Source organism: Phyllostomus hastatus, unplaced genomic scaffold, assembly GCF_019186645.2.
Source record: "Phyllostomus hastatus isolate PE091 unplaced genomic scaffold, TTU_PhHast_1.1 phas_scaffold_78, whole genome shotgun sequence".
Classification (NCBI taxonomy): domain Eukaryota; kingdom Metazoa; phylum Chordata; class Mammalia; order Chiroptera; family Phyllostomidae; genus Phyllostomus; species Phyllostomus hastatus.
The window spans coordinates 116168970-116193026 of NW_025334041.1; the positions used below are offsets into that span (position 1 = coordinate 116168970).

The 24057-nt window shown below is 32.9% G+C and overlaps 1 protein-coding gene across 2 annotated transcripts in view; it reads left to right on the plus strand.

The window, feature by feature from the left end:
* Positions 1 to 19178, plus strand: part of MEMO1 (mediator of cell motility 1) — a 111476-nt gene extending 92298 nt beyond the window's left edge. For both annotated transcript variants that reach the window (XM_045827140.1, XM_045827141.1), the window contains 3 exons: positions 6495 to 6571; positions 16767 to 16871; positions 18516 to 19178. In XM_045827140.1, coding sequence (XP_045683096.1) covers positions 6495 to 6571; positions 16767 to 16871; positions 18516 to 18647 — 314 coding nt within the window. In that variant the 3' untranslated portion in view covers positions 18648 to 19178. The remainder of the gene's footprint in view (positions 1 to 6494; positions 6572 to 16766; positions 16872 to 18515) is intronic.
* Positions 19179 to 24057: the final 4879 nt, after the last annotated feature.

Below are 24057 nucleotides of genomic sequence, written 5' to 3' on the forward strand. Positions count from 1 at the left end.
ACTCACTCAAGTTCTAGCAAGTGAGATGAGTCCTGAGCAAGTGCAGAGTGCTGAAACATTTTCTTCTTGTCAAAATGTGACGAGTCCAGGGTTTGATGAGTTTTGAACCGACGAGTACCGAGGTGTGACTCTACTTCTATCTGAGGGCTAGGTAGATGCTTAAAAGAGTTTCTTGGGAATTTTGAAGTTTAGTAATAGTTGATCTTAAAAATTAAGGTGCGTCATATTGAAAAAAAGGGCTATTTTTTTTTGGTATTGTAAATTTGCATTGGTAATAATGTTTTAGAAATTAAAAATTCATGAAGCATTTGCTCCTTCCCTCTTCACTTTTAAGGCTCTTATGAATCACTTTAAATCACTCTATGATTTAAATAGTTGGTTCTCGTGATACAGTTTTTCAGTGTCTCAGCCCTTTTGCTAGGTTGGCACCACGTGTAACCACAGCATAAACTTGTGTGGCACATCAGTGGACACCTTAACCCTTAACACTGTTCTTTTCTGTGGCATCGTCCTTTTTACCTCATTACTGCATTCGAGAGTAAACAGACCCTACCTCACTACAGTATTTAAGTATCGTGTTGAGAGAAAAATGAACTTTGTTTTACATTCTACCTAGATTCTCAGAAAATTATTTAAGTCATTTGATCTAATGTCTTGAAAATTTGGTATTTAAATTATCACATACAATTTTCTGGTGATCGTGGAATGTTAAACATAACTAAAGCATATTTATATTTATGTTTGTTAGTTAAGTAATAGAACTTTTCCAGCTGTTTTTTTTTTTTTTTCACTATTACTATCACTAACAATATCCATCAAGTGTTTACTTTGTACGTATGGAATGCATTGTGCTGATTCTTCTTAGGAAGCTTGATTGAGGTTTGGGGGTAAGTTGAAGGTGTTGCAAGAATGCTATTCAAAAATTGGTAGTCTCTTTTCTAAAGTAGTAATAGTAACTGTTATTCTTGTAAAGTGAGATTTATTTTTTGTTTAACATGACTATTGAAGTAATATGTATCATTGGCTAGTTATGGGCTAAACTGTCTTAGAAGTTGTTTCTTATTTCTCAGATTTGTGCTTTGGTGGCGTTAGTCATCTTTTCTGAATTAGTGAGTGCTGTACTCCCATCTCAGATATCTAACTTTTTTCATGAAGATAATACTCAGTGGTTTCTTCTTTTTTTTAAAGATACTATACAGTTTGATTTTACTATGCTAAAGTACTGATAACACTGAATTCAAAGTCATTCCACAGAAAAGATTCATTTCCTCAAGTACTTAAGAGACTTAAAATTTTTTTTTGTTAGACTCTTAACACATTCTACATTTCTAAATAGCTGGTTTTTTGAAGAAAAGTCTATTAATGGAGTATGCTACAGTTGATAAAATTACTCAGATATATATAGTGGAATTTTTTAATTTTTATTGAGTAATATATTAAGAGTACTGGCAGTGACATTTTTCCCTTCTAGTCATTGTTTCCTTTTGTGTATTGTCCAGCTTCTGTGAGACACAAAGTGAGAAACTTGGTGATAGAGACAGTTGGGGGACCTAGATGTAGCTGGAAGAATTTTGCCTTATTGACTTTGTTAGCCAGTGTCCATTTACATGAATGACTTCCTTTTTTCTTTTAAAGTGTATCTTGCTTTAAAGGTGTTCATCTTTCAGATCCCATTTAACTTTATTCAGACTTGAAGCAGGTATTAGAGAGATGCAAAGTAGAAAGTCTCATTTTCTTCTTGGGTGAGGGGAGCTAAGGGAAAGTTGGGAACCTAGATTTTGTATTCCTCTTCTTACTATCCCCTCATTTGAATTCACTTGCAAAAACTCTGCACTTTAATTCTTGCCTTTTATCTTATTAGCTGAACAGGATGATGTTTCTCCGCTAACACTTATAACGATCCCACTTCTTTTCATCTTTCCTGTTACTATCAGGAAGAGTGACATAACAGAAAGGACATTTGCTGCTAATATTTGAGTTTTATCCTGGTTAAATAAGGTTGTCCCCATAATTTGTATACTTGACCAAGTTCTACATTCTATAGGATGGCTCTATAATAAGAGAATTTTTTCTGGGCCTATTTCAGTTTTTGTAATTCGTGGGATTTTTATTTTATTTTCCTAAGTTTCATTTTGTTCTTTTTCATATATACTGTTAGTATTTGTGTTTTCCTGAGCTCCCTGAAATTTATGTTTCCAAATTTAGACTATTAACAGCTTTCAGTGACAATTTTCAGTTAGCTTTAAAGAAGTTACTAAGTGAAACTGGATCTAACAGAAACTGATTATTTAAAAGTGGATTCATGCTTTCATTTAATTTTCCTTTTATGGTGGTTTTAAGTACAAGTCAATTTCAGTAAATTTACTTGGTAAATATCAATGATAAATTACATTATTTTAAAAAAATAAGAATAAAATTTACTTATGTCACTTTAGCAATTTTGAATTTTTACCTAGGAACTTATATTTGTCTAGGTTTACATAATTTATTTTTCATAAATATGTGCCACCTATTAAAAACTATCCTCCTAAATATTTATATCTTTATCCAGATTTCTATTTTAACATGTATTAAAAAGTGATTACTCATGCATACTCTTCTTCCATTCTCTTGTTAGTCTCTTGGGATAGAGAGGGTATTACTACTTTGTAAATATTTAGTTTGGTTAAGGAATAAGTTAGCTAATTCCTGAAATATATCTTACCCTAGCTTTGATATTTATACATAATGATTTCACATATTTAGGTTTTTGATCTTTTGAAAGTTTGAGAGAAGGCTAGTACTTTTACATTATAACTAAGATTTCAGAAGGAAAGGGCTATAGTATTTTGCTTATAAAAATGATTACCTTATTTGATGCTGCTCAGAATATATTTCCTTTGTGAAATATATATTTTTCTTTGATAGTGATTTCAATTATGACTGTCCCCAGTTTTAATTATTTAGCAATCTACCTCATAGGTTCTAAGTTTTACTAAAATATTTTAAAATGTCTTAACATATAAACATAAAGTGATTAAGTGAATGTATAACAGTGCAATTTTTACTGGACAAATGTCTGAAAGTCTGCCTTATTGACTGATCTTTTGAGGGCTTTCTAGATTAGTTTTCCAAGCTCCTCGTTGAATTCCGCAATCCAGTGTATAGCTTAATGTTGAGGTATTTAGTGTATGTATTCTTTTACTTTTTGTTCGGGGTACTTAAAAAGTAGTGTTGGTTCTTGTGCCATTCATTGTTATGTTTGTCCTCATTAGTTGTGTGTGAAACAGACATCCCTGGAGCTTATTCTCCACACTCTGTGAATCCACTCATTAATCACCAGTCACCTTTGGAGATGGGAAAATTACTTACCTGTATTTCTTTTTCTCAGAAAGCGTGCTCTGGAATGGATTCACAAATGAGCTACCCTCCTTCCCTCAAAGAGTAAGGTTTCTACTTTACAGGATTTTTTTTCTTGGGTTATTTTTTCTCTCATCATTTGAATTTGAAAAGAACTGAGGGAAGGCACCTGAAGAAACTACTGACATACTCACTAGGGGAGTTCAAAGCTTGTGCTGCCCCTAGGGGCAGCCTCAATGGCTCTTAAAGCTAGAAAGCTCATACTTGGAGTTGAAACAGGGGCTCAGAGAATCCATTTTCCCAGTGTACCTTCTGAAAGGATAAGTTTCAGGTAAGTAATTTTCTCTTACTATGTGATATGCTTTATTCATACTTGTAAAAGTACACAAGTCCAGTTCTCCAGGTGCATAGGCAACTGTATTTTTTGTTCAGTGTAGGTGGGTAAGCTTTAGTGAATGTTAGAAATATTTATTGTAAAACAAACTATGTCTGCACATGAGGTACATGAAATGGTAATATATTATAAATTAGCAATAAATATTTAAAGGTACATTTATGATTAGAGCATTGTGATATTATTGCCATTTCTTTTATTTCTTATTAAGTAAAATCTTGGTAAACTTATTTTTTTAGTAATTAGAAACAAGATCTTTTGAACTCAAATTCAAATCTAAAATCGAGTGCATATTAGTGCGTGCACACACACCCACAGGCTGCGATGATGGCAGTTATTCGTTTTAAATTAGATGCTTTCTGTATGTGTGTTGACCAGAATAAATTACTGGAATAATTTTAAAATATCTGTGCAATTTTTAAAAATTTTGAGACAGTTTGAGCTGGTATAAATTAGATTTTTTTTTCAGTGTAGTAGCTATACGTAGTGTGAATTTAGCTTCTTAACAGATAGATTCTTTAGAGCTCATCAAATATTTCTACTCAGTTCTCTGAACTATTGACTCATTGATTTGCTGTGTATTTTGTCTTAAGTTACATGTTGATTTAGCATTTTTAGGTTTCAAACATTCTATGTACTTTTACTTCAGAAGTAGTTTTTAAGTGCAGCTTACTCTAAAATGATCCATATGAGCAAGACAACATTTTAAAATATAGTTACCCATTTCACTTAGGATGAAGGCAGGTTTGGCCACCTTCAACTCTTTGAAACAGTAGTAGTTCTGAAATTGGAGATAAACAAAACAGACTTTTGAGTTGCAAATGGTGATCACAAAGTACAAGTATTTTTCTTTGCGCCCAAGAGTAGTTTTCAGAAAAGACAGTTATTTCCTGGTCACAGGGATTATTGACAGTTAAAAGTAACAGCTATCTCCAGAAGAAAGAGCAAAAAATGCGTTAGTATATACCTGAAGCAGGTCAGGTTCAAAGAATGTTCATTTTGATTTCTTACAAGGATATTACTCTTACTTCAGTGACATTGAGTCAGAATTTCCTCGTCTAAGATTATTCATGCAATTGTTCCTTCAAACATTTTGGGCAGCTTTATCAAAAGAATTAGAAATTGAAGTAAAAGTTAATGACTGTTTGAATCAATGAATTATTGTGACAGACTTCAGATTTGTCTTTGAGCCTACTGACAGTTACCTGGCAAATAGGAAAAATGGGGTGACTTGTATATTTTTCTATTACTAAGTAGAAGGAAGTACATATATCCTTTAAAGACAAACAAATCTATACTTAATCTTAAATTTTGAAAGAAAATGTCTAATGAATTATTTAATATAGGGACATTGAGTGCTGAACTGTCACTGCTTAAGAATTATTTTAGTGCAAGGACTATACTGGGTCTCAGTGTTTGCAGAAGAGGTTTTTATATTTAGAATGCAGATAATTGTCTCAGAACATCTTGCTTGATTCTAGGATACCCTGTAAGATTCAATATTGATTTAATAATGGCTCTTGGGGGGAAATAAGAACTGCCACATTGAGTAGTGCTACATAGTAATGTATATGAAAATTTAAAATGTGACAGTTAAGGAAATATGTATATTGTAGAAAGGTGACCATCAAAGATAACCAGCATCAGCAGGTAACTGAAGTTTTAAGAACTGTGATGTCTGGTTTTTCCAAAAAGACATCAAAAGGGCTTTATAACTTTGCACTGCTCGTTATTTATAAGATGGTATTTTTTAGCAAAGTGTGAGGATAATAATTGAATATGTGAGCTTACTCTAAAAATGTAACCGCAAGACACAGTGTGTGCACACAGCATGACTGGTGTGCTGTAATACCTTTAGAAATGCATTTTGGTGAATCTTTTCAAATAAGGAAATATAAAAGTAGTGAGTTCTTGGAAATAAAGATGTTGCTGGAAAAAAGGTTTAGATGCACCATAATTGGTATAATAACAATCCACAATTAGTTATATAGGTCTATAATATGTTTCTTTTGTTTTTTCTATGACTTCAATATGAAGAAAAATTTATTTCCTCAGTATTTTGTTTTCTGTCTTCTTTTTGGGCCTCTTCTAGTTTACCCTCTGTTTGGAGAACAGCTAGATATTGAATGTTCTGTGCTTGTACCCTCACTGAGATTTTATTGTCAGAGTAGGACTGTTTATTGTATTCTTTTGTGAATCCTGTTAAGGCACTTGTATTGATATTGCTCCAAGTAGAAAGTTTTGCGAAAATGAGATGAAATTTTTTGAAGTCATGAAAATCACAGAAACCACATATATCTCTGATCTACACATTTTTTTCTATAATAGAGATCAAATCTTTGCGTTTGTAAGCAAAAGCTAAGCTTTCGTTGACTTGTTACACTGAGACAGTTCCCTTAAACCAAATTTTCTTGCATCATATTCTTTGGGTTTACTTTTCATTGTAGACTGATATATTTAACAATGCTTCTAACTTTTAAGCTGTTTTTGTTTCTTTAGTCTTTTGTATTGCTTGTGTCTATAAAGTTTTATAATTTGAAATAGTTTTAACATCATAAAACACTGGTGATATATCATTTCTTTATTATCTTCCCAAATATGCCTTTTATTTTTATATACAAGGGCTTTTGGGAATGATTCTCTCAGAGGCTTAAGCTGTGCTTTGCCTTCCTTGGGAACTGAAGTTATTTGGTAAGCGCTTGCTTTCTTTTTAGCTTCTAATTTTTCCCTATTTTATTTTGTACATGATATTTGTTTCAAGGTCAGAGGTTCCGTTACAGTTACTATGATGAATCCCAGGGGGAGATTTATAGATCCATTGAACATCTAGATAAAATGGTAAGTCTTTCAGGTGTGGGGTTTTAATGCTCTAAGATTTCTTTAATTTCAGATTAGTGATTCAAGACTTAATATGGTGAAATATACAATGGACATAATTCTTTATCTTTAAATGTGCAAAATATAGTTTGTAATCATAAGAATATTGATTATAAAAATTATCCCTGTTCTATTACTAGAAATTTCCTCCATCTTCATTTTATTTGGTTAATGATACTACTTAATAATAAATAGATATGGACTTTAGATACTATTTGGGGGAGTATGTTAGTTTTAGGGACAACAGGGTACTAATGCCAGTACTTACTGTTAAGCAGAAATAACCAGAGCAAATTTTTGGTTTATTTTATTACTTAATTCTATTTTTGGCCATATAGTTTTTTTCTTAAGTAGAATTTCAGTTTCTTACTTTAAATATTGAATTTTAAAATGATTTTATTTTTACCTGGCCCAGGAATATAGTAGACAGTGATTCTGTCATTTTCCTTGAAGTAGTATGGTAGTGATAGTACTTCTTTAGTATTTAAAAAGTCCTGTAAGTTATTTTGGTATCTACTCATAAACAGAATGTTAAACCTAGCAGGTATATCACTAACTTGCTGTGATCTTGGACAGATCCTTTGAATTCTCTCGTCCTCAACTTGTCATCCCTAAAATGAGAGAATTGGAGTAGTTGGTCTCTAAATTGTCTGTCAGCATTTAAGTCTGTGATTTGTTAAAATCAACTTTACCACTGTGTTAAAAAAGCTTTATGCATATGTTTTAGTACAAGAATATTTAGTCTAAAGTAGATAAAACATTTTAGGAAGAAATCTGGGTCTGATCTTATAGATAGATTATATTGCATAGTACATTTTATTAAGAGACAGAATGAGTAAGTTACTTACGAGATTTTATTATATTTAAATTCATCTTGTTACTTTAACAATTATGGCCTAATATTTTTTACCTTTGGGATTTTGTCTAGATTTGAGTTTACTGACTTTTCTTTTGGTTTAATTACATTGTCATTTCAGTCATTTAATTCTTTTCTGATTTCTAGTTCTAATATTTTTTTTGAGGTTTGGTTATCAGTTGCCTCAGAAAACTTTTCTGGTTCATTCATCACTTATTTTCTTCATACAGCAAATGCTTAATGGGTGTCTACTGTGTATCTGGCACTCTGTGCAGTATTGATGATATTAAAAAGAGAAAATATGGCCTCTGACTTAGTGAAGCTTACAGTCTAGTCTTTGAACAGACTTAAAAAGAAGTTACTACAATATAGAGATGTAAGAAGTATTTAGGAGGTGGTGTGGATGCAATGGTCTCCTTACTGTTCCTCAGAAATGCCATATGAGTGCCGAGCTTAAAGCTTTACCCCTTTTTGCACTTGACTGTCTCGCTTACCTTATGGCTTTGCTCAGCTTTCACCTTCCCAGTGAGGCCTACTGACCACCCTGTTTAATTTTGCATCCTATGTGCTCAACCCATTCAGCATTCCCAACCCACATTACCTGGCTCTGCTTTCTCTTCTAACAAACTAAAAATTTGACTTATTTATTACAGTTATGTTAGTCAGGATTTTTTTTTTCACTAGTGTATCTGAAATGCTTAGAATAATGATTTGAACATAAGTAGGTGCTCAGTAAATATTTTTTAAATGAATGAATTACTGCATATGACTTTCCAACATACATAATTAAATACCCTCAGGTTAATGAGAAAGACATGAAATGAAAGTAATTTATAACAAATTAATATATATTTAATAATGTATATACCCAGGCACAGTTTTTATTAGTAAAGACATAATGAAATAGTTAGATGCTTATACACATAGTATCATTAAGGTAGCACTGCAAATGGGAACGTACACAGTCATTTTGTATTTCTGACTAAGTTGCATTACTGAGTGAATTGATTTTTCAAATGGTGATCAATTCTTAGTAAAGTTGTAAACTAAACACAGTATACAGTCATCTTTACTTTATAAGGTAATTCCATTCCTGGGAAACCTATGTATTAGAATCGTATAAAACTCCTTTATGTTTGTATATGAAATGGAATTAGGAGGTAGATAATTACAAGCAGGTTTTTCACCTACATGGATGTGTGAAAGTGTTGTGGATGAGAACAGTACTTTGTGTGTGGGACTGGCCTCTACTGCAGGACAGTCAGCATCCCTGGAGTTCGCCAACTAAATCCCCCAATTTCATCTTCTCATTATTGGAACAATCCAAAAACGTGGCCACGTTTTCATTGGGGCCAATTTTTCATTGTGCCCCTATGGTGAACAATTGTTCTATGAACTTACACTGTGTTTTTCTTCATCTTAGTACTTATTACTGTGTGACTGTGACTTAGTATTTGTTGGTGATAACTTCCTCTATTAGATTATAAGATTCATGAGATCAGCATCTTTGTCCATTTTATATCAGTCTGTCAGTGGGTATTCAATGTATATATTGTTGAATGAATCAATGGAAGAATGGATGGGGGAGTGGTGAGAAATGATACTAGAGGATCTAGAACAGACTATTTAAAGAATGTTAAATAGGCAAGTGATAAATTAGGTCGTATTTGAACAGATCACTGAGCTGCAGTGGAGCAAATGAGAGGGGGGATGCCAGAGAAGTGAAGAGATTAGTTGGGTAATTCAGGTGAGAAATGGTAATTTAGAAAGTGGATGGGGAAGTGATGGTAGAAGAGAGGGACAGAGTGGATATATTCAGTATATTTAAAAGACAAATTTATGATAGGACTTGGAGAAGAAATTATCAAGGATGGCTCCCAAATATCTTATTTATGCTACTGCTAGGGTGTTGCTGTTCACTTAGGTCAGAAACACAAAAAGATAGGCCCACATTTTTTAGGAGGTAAAGAGATCATAAATTCTATTAGGGAATATTTCCTGTTCCCTTTAAGATATCCAAGTGAAGATGTCAATCAAGTAGGCATTTGGATTTTCATTTTGCCAGTTATTTTTTTAAGATTGATTTCTTTCTTCTTTCATTTCTTCATTTCTTTCTTTATTTGTTTATAGAGAGATAGGAAGAGAAGGAGAAAGAAGGAGAGAAACATTGATATGTAAGAGAGACATTGATCAGTTACTTCTCACATGCCAGCCCCCCCGCCCCCTGGGAACCTGGCCCACAACCCAGGCATGTGCCCTAACAGGAATTGAACCTGCAGCCCTTGGGTTTGCAAGATGATGTCTAAGCCAGTCAGGACACCACCTAATTTTAAAACAAGATTATTTTTAAAATGTTTTTCTTTATAATACCAAAGTACATTGGCTTGGGAGTTATCTTTTAGTGCACTTACAGCAGAGGTGCTGGTGGAGATGTGGCAGTAAACAAGCAGACATGATCTCATAGAAAGTTTACTCTAATGGGAGGGAGACACGCATTGTTTAAAAAAAGGTAAGAGTATGTTAGTTGCAAAAAGTGGTGTGCACTGTACAGAAAATATTAAAAGGGTTTCGAGATAGTTAATGATTCAAGGCTGATTGGAGAAAGACTTCCTTGAAGAAGAACATTAAACTGAGATGTAAATGTTGAGGAACAACAAACCAAGTAGTGGTCAGAGGGAGGACCTTCTAGATGGAAGGAGCTGCCAGTGTAAAGACCTTAAGATGGGAAAGATGCTGGTGTGTTAGAAGGGAAAAAATGGGCCAGTGTTGCAGGAGTGTAGTAGTTAAGGATAAGAATGGCACAAGTTGTGATAAAAGAGAGAGGCAGGAATCAGATAATGCAGGGCTTTATATCCCAGGGTAAGAAATTTATGTAAGTGCAGTGGGCCATGAGATGATGTAATATACATTATTGTAAAGGTTACTCTGGCTGGTGTAAAGAGTAGGTTCTACAGCAGTGTCAGGAGTAGTAACAGTGGGCATTGGCAGTGGTTTAGGGAGAAAGGGTAGATGGTAATGAAAGCCAGGGCAGAGATGAGATTGGCTGCTGTAGTAATCATTAATCATCAGTCTGTTTTTACAACTGAAAAGTCTGTGGAACTTTTTCAAAATCGGCTTGCTCATGCCCACCCCTGGAGATCCCCTTTCGTAGTTTGGAAACAGTCCCAAAATCTTTACTCCTTAACTAGTTTGTAGGTAAGTTTTTACCACTGTGTTTCCTGATCTGTTGAAGAAGAACAAAATGTCCTTGTTTTCTCCAGTATTTAGCTATTTAAATCAGTTGCGAACTTTAGTCAGGCAACATTTAATTTTTCAAATGTAGGAATTTGTAAATCAGTGAATGATGCTTTTAGCATAAGGAAGATGTTTTCCTCAAAACATTGACTTACATGTTCTTCTTAAGTGAGTGAACATAATAGAATCCTTTGGAATTCTCTAGAATTGTGTTCACATTTAAATACTTTCATATTCTTTGTTATTTTATATTTGTGGTACATATAACATCCATACTTAACAATTCTTTTAGCCTTTCTGCTAACTCTGTGTTGATTGTTAGTTTATATTGAGGGCTAGTTTTATTTGTCTCTCTTGATGTATATGATTAGTTAGATAGACCTTGGTCTAGACATTTCACTTTGAGGCACAGCAAAAGTGAGTATCATTACCATTAACATGATTCTCCTAACTTTGCTTGAAAATGTTGCCTTTTCTGCTAGCTAAGTCTTTGAAATTTCAAAAAGCATAAGTCGAACTGGTGAGCTTTAGGTGACTTCTAAATCTGCATCTGATTTACCTTACTTCAGCTGTCCAAAGTTACCAGAATATAACATTAAAAAATTTATTTAAAAAGCTTGAAATACAATTTCTGAATAAGTATCAAGCATTTGCTTCATGTTAATATACTTGACTTTATTTATTTAAAGATTTTATTATTTATTTATAGAAAGGGGAAAGGAGGGAGAAAGAGAAGGAGAGAAACATCAATGTGTGGTTGCCTCTAGCACACCCCCGACAGGGGACCTGGCCTGTAACACAGGCATGTGCCCTGACTGGGAATCCGACTGGCGACCCTTTGGTTCTCAGGCTGGCCCTCAGTCCACTGAGCCACACCAGCCAGGACTTGATTTTAATATTTGATACAACATTTGACTTGGAGTTGACTTTTGTGGTCCATTAATTAAAACATTTATTTATTTATAGAATTTTTAAATGGCTCATAAGTGTTCTGTTCTTTTATTAGTGTGTTGTTAATTTAAGTCATAAGTCAATTCTGGGAATTAGAATAAATGGATTAAGAATGATTAGCTCTGTTTATATACTCATAATGTATGTATGTTCATATGCCTGACTCACTGTCAGGCAGACTTTTTTTTTTTTAAGATTTATTTACTTTTTGAGAGAGGGGAAAGGAGAGAGAAGGAGAGGGAGAGAAGCACTGATCTGTTGCCTCTTACACACCCTTAATTGGGGACCCGGCCTGCAACCCAGACCTGACTGGGAATCGAGTCAGAGACCTCTTGGTTCGCGGGCGGGCGCTCAATCCACTGAGCTACACCAGCCAGGGCTAGGCAGACTCTTATATAATGTGTTTTCTTAATTGATTTATATAACCAAATGGTAAATATTCTTCTCTGTATTCCTTTTTTAAGGTGTCAGTTTGTGTTATATGTTATAAATAATCTTACTCATTTGAGAACCAATATCTTAGTTTCTATGTATAGTCTTTTAGAGCAAATATAGTATGATGGTTCTCTGTATAAGTATTATAAAAACATGAATAATTCTAATTATAATAATTATACATTTGGAAAGTTTGATAGAGTGAAAAGAAATTTTTAAGTATAAAATTTTAGATTTAACCTGTTCAAAATTTGTGTGTTTATTCAGTTTTGGTTATTTTTGTTATCAGAAAAGTCTTACTAAATGTAGTTATTAAAAAGCTAGAAAATAAATGTAAGTATTTCCAGGTTCTAAAAGCAAAAGAAAAAGAGTTGTTTTTATTACAAAATGTTAATACCTCTAGCACTTGAATATCTTGTAAATTAATTATGTGGAAAAAAAAACACATAAAGAAATAAAAGTAATATATGAGAAAACTAATTGTATTTTCCAAATGATGGATGGGGGAGAGAGAAGGTAACTAGTTATAGGAGATGTAGATCCCAAAAGTCGTGGTCAGTCAGGTACTGACCATGTTTTTTGGTAATTAGTACTTTGTAATTTCAGTAATTACAGTAAAGAAACCAGAGCATATTTTAAGACAGTGATTTTGCTAACTTTTTGGATCAACACTTGAAACATTAGCTATATTTTTATATATATATATATATATATATATATATATATATATATATATATATATTACATGAATCATATGTTACTTTTTCTGTACCACTTTTGATGTAGACCAAAGTTTCAATATGGACATTGGCAAATTATGATTTAGCAGAGAGAATCTGAAAAATGTCATTGTAGTCATCCTTATAACTTTTTTACTTTCTTCATTTATTAGTAGTCACTTCATTTTATTTGACCTTCAATTACATATCTTCCCTTCTTCTGCTCTTTTGAAAGTGAAATTTTTCATCTTTGTCTACTCATACTTCTTTCTCTTGAATGTAGACCAATAGTTTCTTTAATAGTTTTCACTGCTGTACTTTTAAAACATCATCCAAATAGCTATTTTGGACAATGATTTAAGATAACTATATATCATCTTTAAGATAGTACATTGCTTCTTAGCATTGCTATCTTTAGGGTGATTTTTTCCCCATAAAATTTCTTTCACTCTAAGATTTTATTTTGATGCCTCTTACAGAGACCAGAATGTTTCTTCCCTAAAGGTGTACCCATCTCTCCAACATAAATGTCTATCTTTGCTTAAAAAAATTAAGTCCTACTGATTTGATAATGTGGTGATTATCGCATTTTTTTGGACTAAAAGACACTTTTTTTTTAACCACATTTTTTGCTTCAAAAATTTTCTGCCTATTTTCCTCCTCTAAAACCTAGGCGTGTCTTATAGTGCAGACCCCAGACGCACCTAGGTTTTAGAGGAGGAAAATGTGGGGGGGGGGGGGGATTTTGAAGCAAAAAATGTAAAAAAGTGTCTTATAATCTGAAAAATATGGTAATTATGTGTTCATAGTTAAAAGACATGATTCCAGTTTTTATTTCTGAAAAGCCTCTAAAAAAGTTTTGCTATTCTTTGGTGTTTATTTCAGAGGGAGATTTTTTTCTTGGTGATGGTATTTAAAATTAAAATTTAAATATTTTATTCTATATAAACATTTTAAAAGGGGGAGAGATTTGTTATTTTTCCAGAGTCCTGAATTTGCAGTTCTGATGGTTAGAACTGCCCCTTTCGTTAGGATCGCCACTGGGATTTGATGTTGCAAGCTTTTACCCATTACTTGTGAGCACAGTGATAGCTCCATTCCCTCCGCCCTTGTCCCCCTCAAGGTAAAGAGTTAGTTTTCAGTCTGAGGATTTCTTGCCTAAGCTACTAAATTCCTTATAAATCCAGTCCAATTTGTATTTTAGAGTTGAATGGATAAGTGACTTGCTTCACTGCTTCATATTAGGTGAAGCTCGTAGGAACAAATACTCAGTATGCAGGCTCTGTGAAGCTTCCCATTGCCTGGATCTTAGATTCACTGATGGTGTCTTCCAGTATTTTAAGATATAGAAAAATTAATTAAGCATATTTGAGAAGCATTTTACTTTTCATTATTTTTGAATTTTGGTGATGTTATTTCAAAATTGTTAGCATCAAAACATAAATATATACAAAAGCATATTTGCCAGTGTTCTTTATTAGTTAATGGATGTCCCATTTTGCAGTTTTATTACCATTACTACTGTTGTTTGTGTACTTCATGAATTTTTCAGTGTAACACCTTAAACTTTTCTCCTTTATAAAAAGGCATAACTCTTAACTATCATAGTCTTCAGAGAATTGAGTGTAGTGAAATTGATTCTTGCCCTGGTAGGTATATAACTCACTTTAGGGAATTAAAATTTTAACTTTAATCCTTCATATTCTCCTCACAATTTTTTATTGTTGTAATTTAACCACTATCTCTTCATTTTGAACACTTTATTTAGTAGTGTCTTCTCTGCATTTATAACTTTATATCTTTCTATATGAAAGTTCTTGGTCAGTTGCTTTAAATTATTTCTCTTCTAAAGTGGGATCGTTAGTTTCCTTCTCTTTGAATTCCTCATTTCAACATATAAATTTGATAAGTTCAGAAATGTGCTTTGAGCTTTTGACATTAATACATACATTAGAACCTCAATGTCACATAATTTATTAGTGAATGGGATTCTATTTAAGTAAACTCTCAGAATTCATCCAAGAGCATTAAAAGTTCTCATATAATAATATGTATACCATATTATTTAAAGAGATTATTGAAAGAATTATTAGTATGTCTTGTTTTACTTTATCAAGCAGAGTAATCAATGAGAAAGAGCCTAGGATTAGAAATTTTGAAGTTTTTATCCCTTTTTTAATGTCTGTTTTTTTTAATGTTTAGGTAGTCATAGCTTGATTATCTGTATTTTTGGAAGAGATTTATTAATTCATTTCTGTATTATTCTTGACTTAGAAATATGTGATTTTCTTTGTACCAGAATTATAATACTAATTGTTTATCTTAGGTATAACTTTTTAAAAAAGACTTTATTTATTTGTTTTTAGTGAGAGGGAAAGGGAGGGAGAAAGTGAGGGAGGGAAGCACTGATGTGTGAGAGAAACATGGATCAGTTGCCTCCTGCATGCACCCCAATCCGGGACCAGGCCCGTTTTGGTTTGCTGGACAACACCCAGCCAATGCAGCCCCAGTGGTCAGGGCCTTAGGGTTAACTTTTAAGTTAGCTCGTGTGTCTCTGGGCTTACAGCAAATGTCCGTGGAGACTGTTGGTGTGGAAGCCTCGTAGTCAAGTTGGCAGGGAAAGCAGCACTGGTTGCAGAAAAGTCTGAGGGTGGCTAATTGATGTGGGAGCCATCAAATGTTGGTTATACATGTATATACCTGTCTTTTAGATATATTTGTAAAAGAATGTGATGGTGTTTATGAAGAACTTGAATATTCTGAAAAAAGTTTATTTAAATTTTGATACTGCCACAGCAATATTTATGTGTCATCTATTGATTACTGTCATTTTTCAGATGATTGTTCATCTGAGTTCTCTGGGTGCTTTTACACATTGCTTGTTTTGTTAAAACATGTTGAATATAATTTAAAAACTACACAATATATTAGTCAATTCCCTAGTTAAACTACCATTTACATTTATCCCAGAGGATATTAACCCAGTATATTGAGAACAAATGTAAATTATTTTACCAGAATAAGAAAACAAGGTAAGGTCATTGCTGTATGAATGAGTGAGAATCATTACTTTATTTGCCCGATTCAGATGAGTTAAAGTTGCTCTGTGTTAATATATCATGAGTACATTGTTTGAGTTCATTTTCAGCAGAGCAGGGAGTTTAGTGTAAGGAAGTGTCCAAGTCGTAGTGGTTGTTTTAATGGCAGTCTAAAAATTGTGATTCTGAACAAATCTCTGGAAGATAAAGTATTCTTGTTTAAAGTAGTAAAGAGATAAATGTTTTTTTAAGTTGTTCATGAAAGACCTATTTTGTTCAATCTTTTATTAATCTTATATGGGCTGAAAATTAATTTAAAAATGTGTAAACTGTTTTTAGTTTGTAGTATCTTTTTTATTGCAAACCCACATAATTACTGATAATTTAAAATGTCTTGCACACTGTTAATATTTAAGTATAGTTATGAAAATAGTTAAATTACAATAAACTCTTGATTATTTATGCCATTGGTAGGAGAAATACAGTGTATATAAAAAAAGGCATATATCAAATTTAACTTTAGATTCCAATGAAAATTTTCACAATAGATTTACTTTTGTAAACATATTCATACAAGAAAAATATAAAATTGTGAAATGTTTGAGGATTATGAGCTCAGTAAAAACTAGTGAAGGTGGTGTAGAAACCCACAAGGAAGTCAGGGAAAACTAAGTTGGAAATGAAAAGTTTTCTGTTAATAAAATATACATATTATTGAGAGTTGACTATAATGAGATGAGCTTTGAAGGAATGAGTCTGGTATTTCACAAGGTTTTTTTAATGCATTTCATATACTTATTTCTAATTGAAAAGTTATGGTGTTTAGCTCTAAGTAATGGGAAGTAATAAATTGTGTCCTTTTTCTTTCATTTCTGTTCTCTCTCTCTCTCTCTCTCTCTCTCTCTCTCTCTCGCTCTTTCTAGGGTATGAGTATTATAGAACAATTAGACCCTGTATCTTTTAGCAATTACTTGAAGAAATACCATAATACTATATGTGGAAGACATCCCATTGGAGTGTTATTAAATGTGAGTATCTTTTGGAAGACATGATTTTTTTTGAAGACTTTATTTATTTTTAGAGAGAGGAGAATGGAAAGAGAAAGAGAGGGAAAGAAACATCAATATGTGGTTGCCTCTCATGTACTCCCGCCTGGGGACCTGGCCTACAACCCAGGCATGTGCCCTGACTGGGAATCGAACTGGCAATGCCTTGGTTGGCAGGCCTGCACTCAATCCACTAAGACTTGATTTCTAACATTTGATCCTATGATGTTTTAAAATATCTTAAATATCTTAAGGCATCTGTGATACCTTATTAGCATTGGTTTTAAGTACATATAGTCAATTTTCTTTCTAGTACATTTAAGAGACTTTGAATTTCCATTGTTTTGGTTACTTGAATACAGTTATTTATCACAGGAAGTCAGGCCAGTACTTTCCTTTAAATACAGAAAGTTATTTAGAATACAAACCCATTTTCTCTATATCCTCAGCCAATTCCAGTATGCTCTTTATAAATATAAACCAAAGCAACCTTTCAGGAGATATGCTCTTATTGATTCCTTGGTTTTTATTTAGTGTCCTAGACTCTATAAAAATAAATGGAAGGTTTTGATCTTGAACTTTAGATATGTATAATAAAGCAAGATATGTGACATGTATATGTTTTTCTCTTTATAAGAAAAACAGTTCATTTAAGGAATGGTGGTAATAGGCAGAAGTCTTGGTTAGCTGGCTTTTGAAAAAGATAATAACATTAATTTTTCCACTAATAAAACAGTATGGATTTTCTGAAAGAAAATACAAGACTTTTTAAGAATGGAGAAAGTTATACTCAGGAATGGGAGGAGAAAGTCACAGTGGGCTCATTGTTTGGAAAGGCAGAGACATCATGAAGAAAGTAAGGTGGTCTAAAATAGTCTAGAGTAGGGTGTGGAAGTCCAGTCAGTGCTAATTTAATGTGATGTGAAAGACAGTGCGTTATGATTTTTACTGAGGGTTTTCTCTAACTCAGTATAGACTAATTGGAAGAAAAGCCTGTTAAGGGCTTAAACTAATTTCTGAAATTTAAACTAGAATAAGCTACACTAATAATCTGAATTGAATCAAATCATATTTTATATAATAAATGAACCAATAAAAAATTAAAGTAAAAATCCTGGTATACTTCTTGAAACTTAATTTATATACATTTCAAACTTAGGCTGAGTCAGACAAGGAAAAGACTACAACATCGCAAGGTAGTAGAAGTAGCTAAGGTTTAGTTTAGAGAATAGAGAGAAAGATTCTATGAGTTATTTGGTTTTTTTTAAGTGGCCTTACTAAATATAAGGACAGGTAGGGGTGGAAGGTGACTGATATTATCTAGAAGCTATGTTAGGAGAACTTCTTTGATAGAATTAAGTAAATTCTCATTTATTCCTATTTAATATGAGGTAATGAGAAATTCAAGAAACAAGTGAAGAGTGAAAGAGACCTAGGCTTCAGCTGTGAAATGGGAATAGTTAAGCCACCAGCTCATTCAAAGACGGCTCATTTTTTTCTATGATGTCTGGTTTTTTTTGTTTAATTTTAATCATTGTTCAAGTACAGTTTTCTCCCTTTTACTCCCAATCCAGCCCACCCACCCAACCTATGATGTCTGTTTTAACCAAATTTTTCTTTTCCCAGGCTATCACAGAGCTCCAGAAGAATGGAATGAATATGAGCTTTTCCTTTTTGAATTATGCCCAGTCAAGCCAGTGTAGAAACTGGCAAGACAGTTCAGTGAGTTATGCAGCTGGAGCACTCACGGTCCACTGAAGCTCTGAGTCCTCAGGGATGCCACCTGCACATGCTCATTCTCTGTTCGGGGTCCCAGCCCAGCCCTCACCAAGATCCTGGTCCTGGTTTGGGGGGATTCTGAAACCTCAAACTAATAGAACTTTCTTCTCTTCTTTTCTAGTAGGTGTAGTCCTTCCTTAATTTCAACTCATTAAAAAATGCTTTATAGTTTAGGGCAGTGGAAGGAAGGCTGGCATCAAATGTTTTGATCAAAAAAGATGGCAATGTAATGGCCCAGTTGTGGCATTTTTTTTGAAAGTAACTTGTAAAGCATTTATCATATCCTAAACTTGCACTCTTTGCAGACTTGTGCACATATATTCCGCTTTCAGAATAGTTTTGCAAATTGTACACAAACAAAAAAGGTGGAAGCTTTTTAATAAAGAAATTGCATTTATAAATGATCTGTATTAGAATATAATAATTCTCCAGTTATAGTCCATTACTACCCGTGTTGTACAACAGATACCTTCTATTTTAGTTGCTAATAAAGGGCTACACAACTCAAAATAGTCTGATTTAAACTTATTGCTCTGTGGTATATATGAAAATTGTTTTTATTAATTCATCTCAGAATTTTTATGTTAAAAGTGGTAAACTTCAGCTCTTACATAAAAATATGTTAGGATGTATTTTATATTTTGCATATTTATGTGATTTTTTTATCACAGATATCAGAACCATATTTTAAAGTTAACTTTTTAAATGACATATAGTTTGTTTTTGTGTGTGTGGCATCACTTAGTGTCATTACTATAATGTATATTCAAGATTGGTAAAAGAGCATAGATGTAGTCCTTCCCTTCAAAGATCGTGTTCGATAGGCAGTGGTCTGCTAATGAGGAAACGCTGAAGCATGTTCTAAAGTTTTTCAAATCATTGCAGACCTTACACTACTGCTATGCTTTTTTAGTACTCTAAGCAATTCGACTTGAATTTTTAGTAAGAAATCATTAACAATAACAACAAAAAGCCACCAGATTTTCTTATAGCTCTAAAATTTTTTTGTCATAATTTTTGGTGCGGCTCTTCCAACTAAAATAATGGTATGGTGTTGTATTTCTTTCTTTAGCATAGACCAATTCTAGTCACTTGGGGAAAAAAATATAATTCAGTTAGTTAATTATTGGCCACCATGCATGTAATATATTATACCTATTTGAATTTAACACTGGGTACCTTCATTACATTGGAGAATGTTTATATCTCCAGTGTTATGCCAGAATAGCACAATTTTTAGATGCCTTGCACCAATTTTATTTTAAGATTGCATTTCTTATTTACTAAATATCAACTTTATATGTGCAAGAATTGAGATAAAATAATGCTATCTTTTGGATTCAAAATTACCCACCTATACATGTGTGGAAATTATAACTCTTACATATTACTGATTTATTTCCTGTCATTTATATACACTTTCGAGTGCTATAAATATTTATTCCTTATTTATTATATAGACTATAAAAATTTCAGAATTGACTATAAAATGAATTTTTAATGTTTTCTGAGTATAAAACTAATACATGATTATTATGGAAAATTTAGAAAATACCGAAAAGTCTAAAGAAGAGAAAAAATTATTTGCAATTTCACTATCAGAGATAACACTGTTAACAATATTTTGTATTTTCTTTCAGACTTTGTCTATGCTATTTATATGTATGAATGTGTTTATGTGTTTGTGTGTGTGCATAATAACAATATTGAGATTATATTGACCAGATAGTTGTATAGCCTACATTTTATAACTTAACATCATAAGTACTTGCCCATGTCTTTGAAAATGTGATTTTTAAAAATGGCTGCTTAATATTCTGTTGTATGACTATACTATAATTGAACCCGTTCTCTTTTTGGATATTAGATTGTTTCTAATATTTCACAATGATACGTAATAGCAGGATGAACATCTTTGTATGCGCAATTTGAACTCTATATTAGACTAGTTCTATAGGGTCTGTTCATGGGAATAGGATAATTGGTTTAGATGTTGAGAACTTTTTAGGCTCTTTAAAATATGGCCAAATTCCCCCTTAGAAACTTTGTGCCAAATTAGCAATATATGAGTACTCATACTGCTCCTTATCCACTATTATTTTTTTAATCTTTGACAGTTTATTAAGCAAATGATTGTTCTCTTGATTATTCTAATTAATGAGTGGCTTTACAATGAATCATTTTTCCTTCTGTAATTTTCTAGTTGATTGTTTAATAAAAAACAAGAGGGTTTGCTTAGGTTGAGTGGGCAGTAGCCTTATTAGTATGTTTACTATACATTGAAAACTTTAGAATGTTTTAACATCATCCACTCTTTCCCAAAATATGAGTGTATCTTTCATACTTAGTCATTAAGTAGAAAGAGTTCCAAATTGATAGTTGAATGTTGGGTTCTAGTTCTGCCTCTGCTACTAATTAATCCTCTCACCATAAATATTTCATGTTATATCAAAACTTTCTCATCTGTGAAATGTGGAGGTGATCTCCTAAGCACTTCCAGTTTCAAAACACTTTAGTGTTCTGACTTTAGTCTTTAGAGATTTTGGTATCATTCATGTTAAAAATATACATGATTGAATTAGAAGTATTATCTTTTGATTTCAGCTTAACATACATGAAAATGAAGTCTTTAACAGAAAAGAAAAATTAATATGTGCTATTTAATGTGGTTAATATTACGTAAATTGTTGAACTTAAGCTTTCCTACTTTAAGTGCCTTTAAAAGTGTTTGAATTTGAAATCTGAAATGTAAAGGAAATTATTATGCAGTTCTATATAGTTTCTTCTTTTTTTTTTACTTTGAGTTATTTGCAAAATTTTTTTAAAACCTTAGATTACACAGAGCAGTGTATTCATGGATTCTTCACTATTTCACTAGTGAGTTCTTGAGATGTATGTTAAAGATTAGCTCAGTGAGCAGGTAAGTAATTCTTCATCTTGGGTGGGCAACAGATCTTCATACAGAGTAGGATAAAGGACTTTTCAGATATTCTGGTGTTTAGATATTTCAATATGGTTGGTAGGGATCCTGAGTTAATTAATGGTTATTGTTGCAGATCTCAAATTTTTCTTTGGTAATAAATTGTTTATTACCCTAGATTAAAGGTTGGTAAATGTTTTGGGTAAAGGGCCACGTAGTAAATATTTTGGATATGGCCTAGTAAATATTTTGGGTTTTGCATGCCAAATGGTCTCTGTTTCATCTATTTACCTTTGCTGTTGTAGCACAAAAACAACCATAGATGATGTGTTTTACTCAGACACGAAAAGACACTGAGCTGGATTTGGTTCATCCTTGGTAGCTTGCTGTACCTGGCCCTGGATGGTATAGTTCACTTGCAGTTAAAATAATTGGCTAGTAATTTAAACTGCAACAAGTGGTTGTAAATTTGATGCAGTCTAGTTTGCTGGGTTTGAGTGTTGTTTAGAATTGCAAAAGGTAAGTGGGAAGTGGGTAAGGGAAACTAGGAACTCTTAGGAACTTGTGTTAAAGCACTTTGAAGCCCTTTTATTTGCCGGAGACCATCGGAGGTTTGCTTTGCTGCTGTAAATTAAGAGTGACAAGTGGGCGTTCTGATTGGTTATTGCAAATTATGTAAATTATTCCAAGCACTTGGCTACCCAAATGGTAGTAAGGAATGGATCAGATGGACCTTTTTATTTGAGCATTTTAGGACACCAAACCAATAATTTAAGAGAGATTGTGAAATGTGAGACTTTATTTTGCCATGTAAAGACTTTTGGAAAAACAACTACTATTTTGTATCACCAACAGTTTATTTACTCCCAGTCCCAATATTTAGGAAGGACATAACACTCAGAATAAAAGAGTTGTTTAACCTGAATAATTTTAAGTTGATGGAAAAATTATTACCCTCTTCTTTTCTCATTTACTCCAGATCACTGGAAACTTCATCAAGATCCAGTCCGTAGACTGGCTGTTGGGAAGTGCTGTGATGTAGTTGCCAAAAGGCCTAATGTAGTTAGAAAACTGTTGTTGATTAGGAGATGTAATATACCACATGCACGCTGATATTCAGACTAAAACTTTTATATTATTTTGTTAAATTTAAGTGCCACATACTATGAGGGACACTAGGGAGGCAACCAGAATGCTGAAAGGCCTGAGTGCCTTGGAAAGGGGCATGCAGTCAAATAAGTCAGTGAGATTTATTTTGGAGAAAAGTTTAAAGAGAGGGAGTTTTCTTCAAATATTTGCATGGCTGCCATGTATAAGGAGGAATATAATTATTCTGTGAAAATTTAATTGTAAGAAGTAGAAGTTTCTGGTTCCATATTTAATGTTCTGTATGAGAATTTCTAAGTGAAAATTGACTCTGTTCTCATAAAATCATAGGAAGTATTCAAGCAAAAGCTAGATCTGGGGGGCTCCCAAGTAGAATCCCTCATATGGTCAGCCTCAGCATCGCCTGGTGTAGTGTTGGTGTAGATCTAAAATCATGGGTCACCAAGCTGGAAAAAGCCAAGGGAATTAGTGTAAGTAAAATGAAACTTACTTCATTTGTATAAGACTCTTTAAGGAAACTAATTTTTAAGTAAATAATTATTTTAATCATTTAACACTAACCCTCAACACAGATTATAAATTGATGATTGTTACTTGTTAGTGGTAGCACATTGGACCCTTAGAATAATTAATGTACTTTTAAAAAATTAAATCATTTAACTGTAAGGTAAAGTTCTACCATTTACTAAATTTAAGTTGATCTTTGAATAAGTAACATAGTTTTATTAAACACAGATTCTTCTTGATTCTACAGCAGAGCCATAAAATTTGCAGAAAAAGGTATTGAGGGAGCTTGTTCTTTTTATAGCTATTAATGTCAACATAGTAGAAGGGGCACCAGCAGCAGCTGGCAGGTGTTTTCTCTGCGCTCTTCCTCTTCTACCCTGTAAATAGAACTGCAGGGCATGTCACAGTGTCATCACTGACCATGCTGTGTATTTGGTGATGTTACCTTCCACCAATGCTGGTAACTGGGGCCTCTGCCTATTAATAGTCACTCTTTTGGATGGGTTTTGTTTGCCTGTCATGAGTTCATTGACATATTCTGGTTGTTGGGTATGTGAACAATATTAGGTTTTTAGATCTGTCATTTGTGCAAGGGTCCTACAGTGATCCCAGAGTGGTTTGTACCCAGGGTGTATTACATTTATTCTGTGTGCGTGTGTGTGTGCGTAATTCTAATGTAAGAGTTTGGCCAATCACCCTATAAAAATAATGGAAAAAAATTTAAAAGCCAACTTCTCCTGATTTTCAAAGCCATAATGTAATGCAATTGGTTTTTTAATACAAATTGTAAATTATGTTCAAATGCGTATTTTATACTGTAAAGTGAGGTTTGTAACTTTACTAGATGTAGTCTTT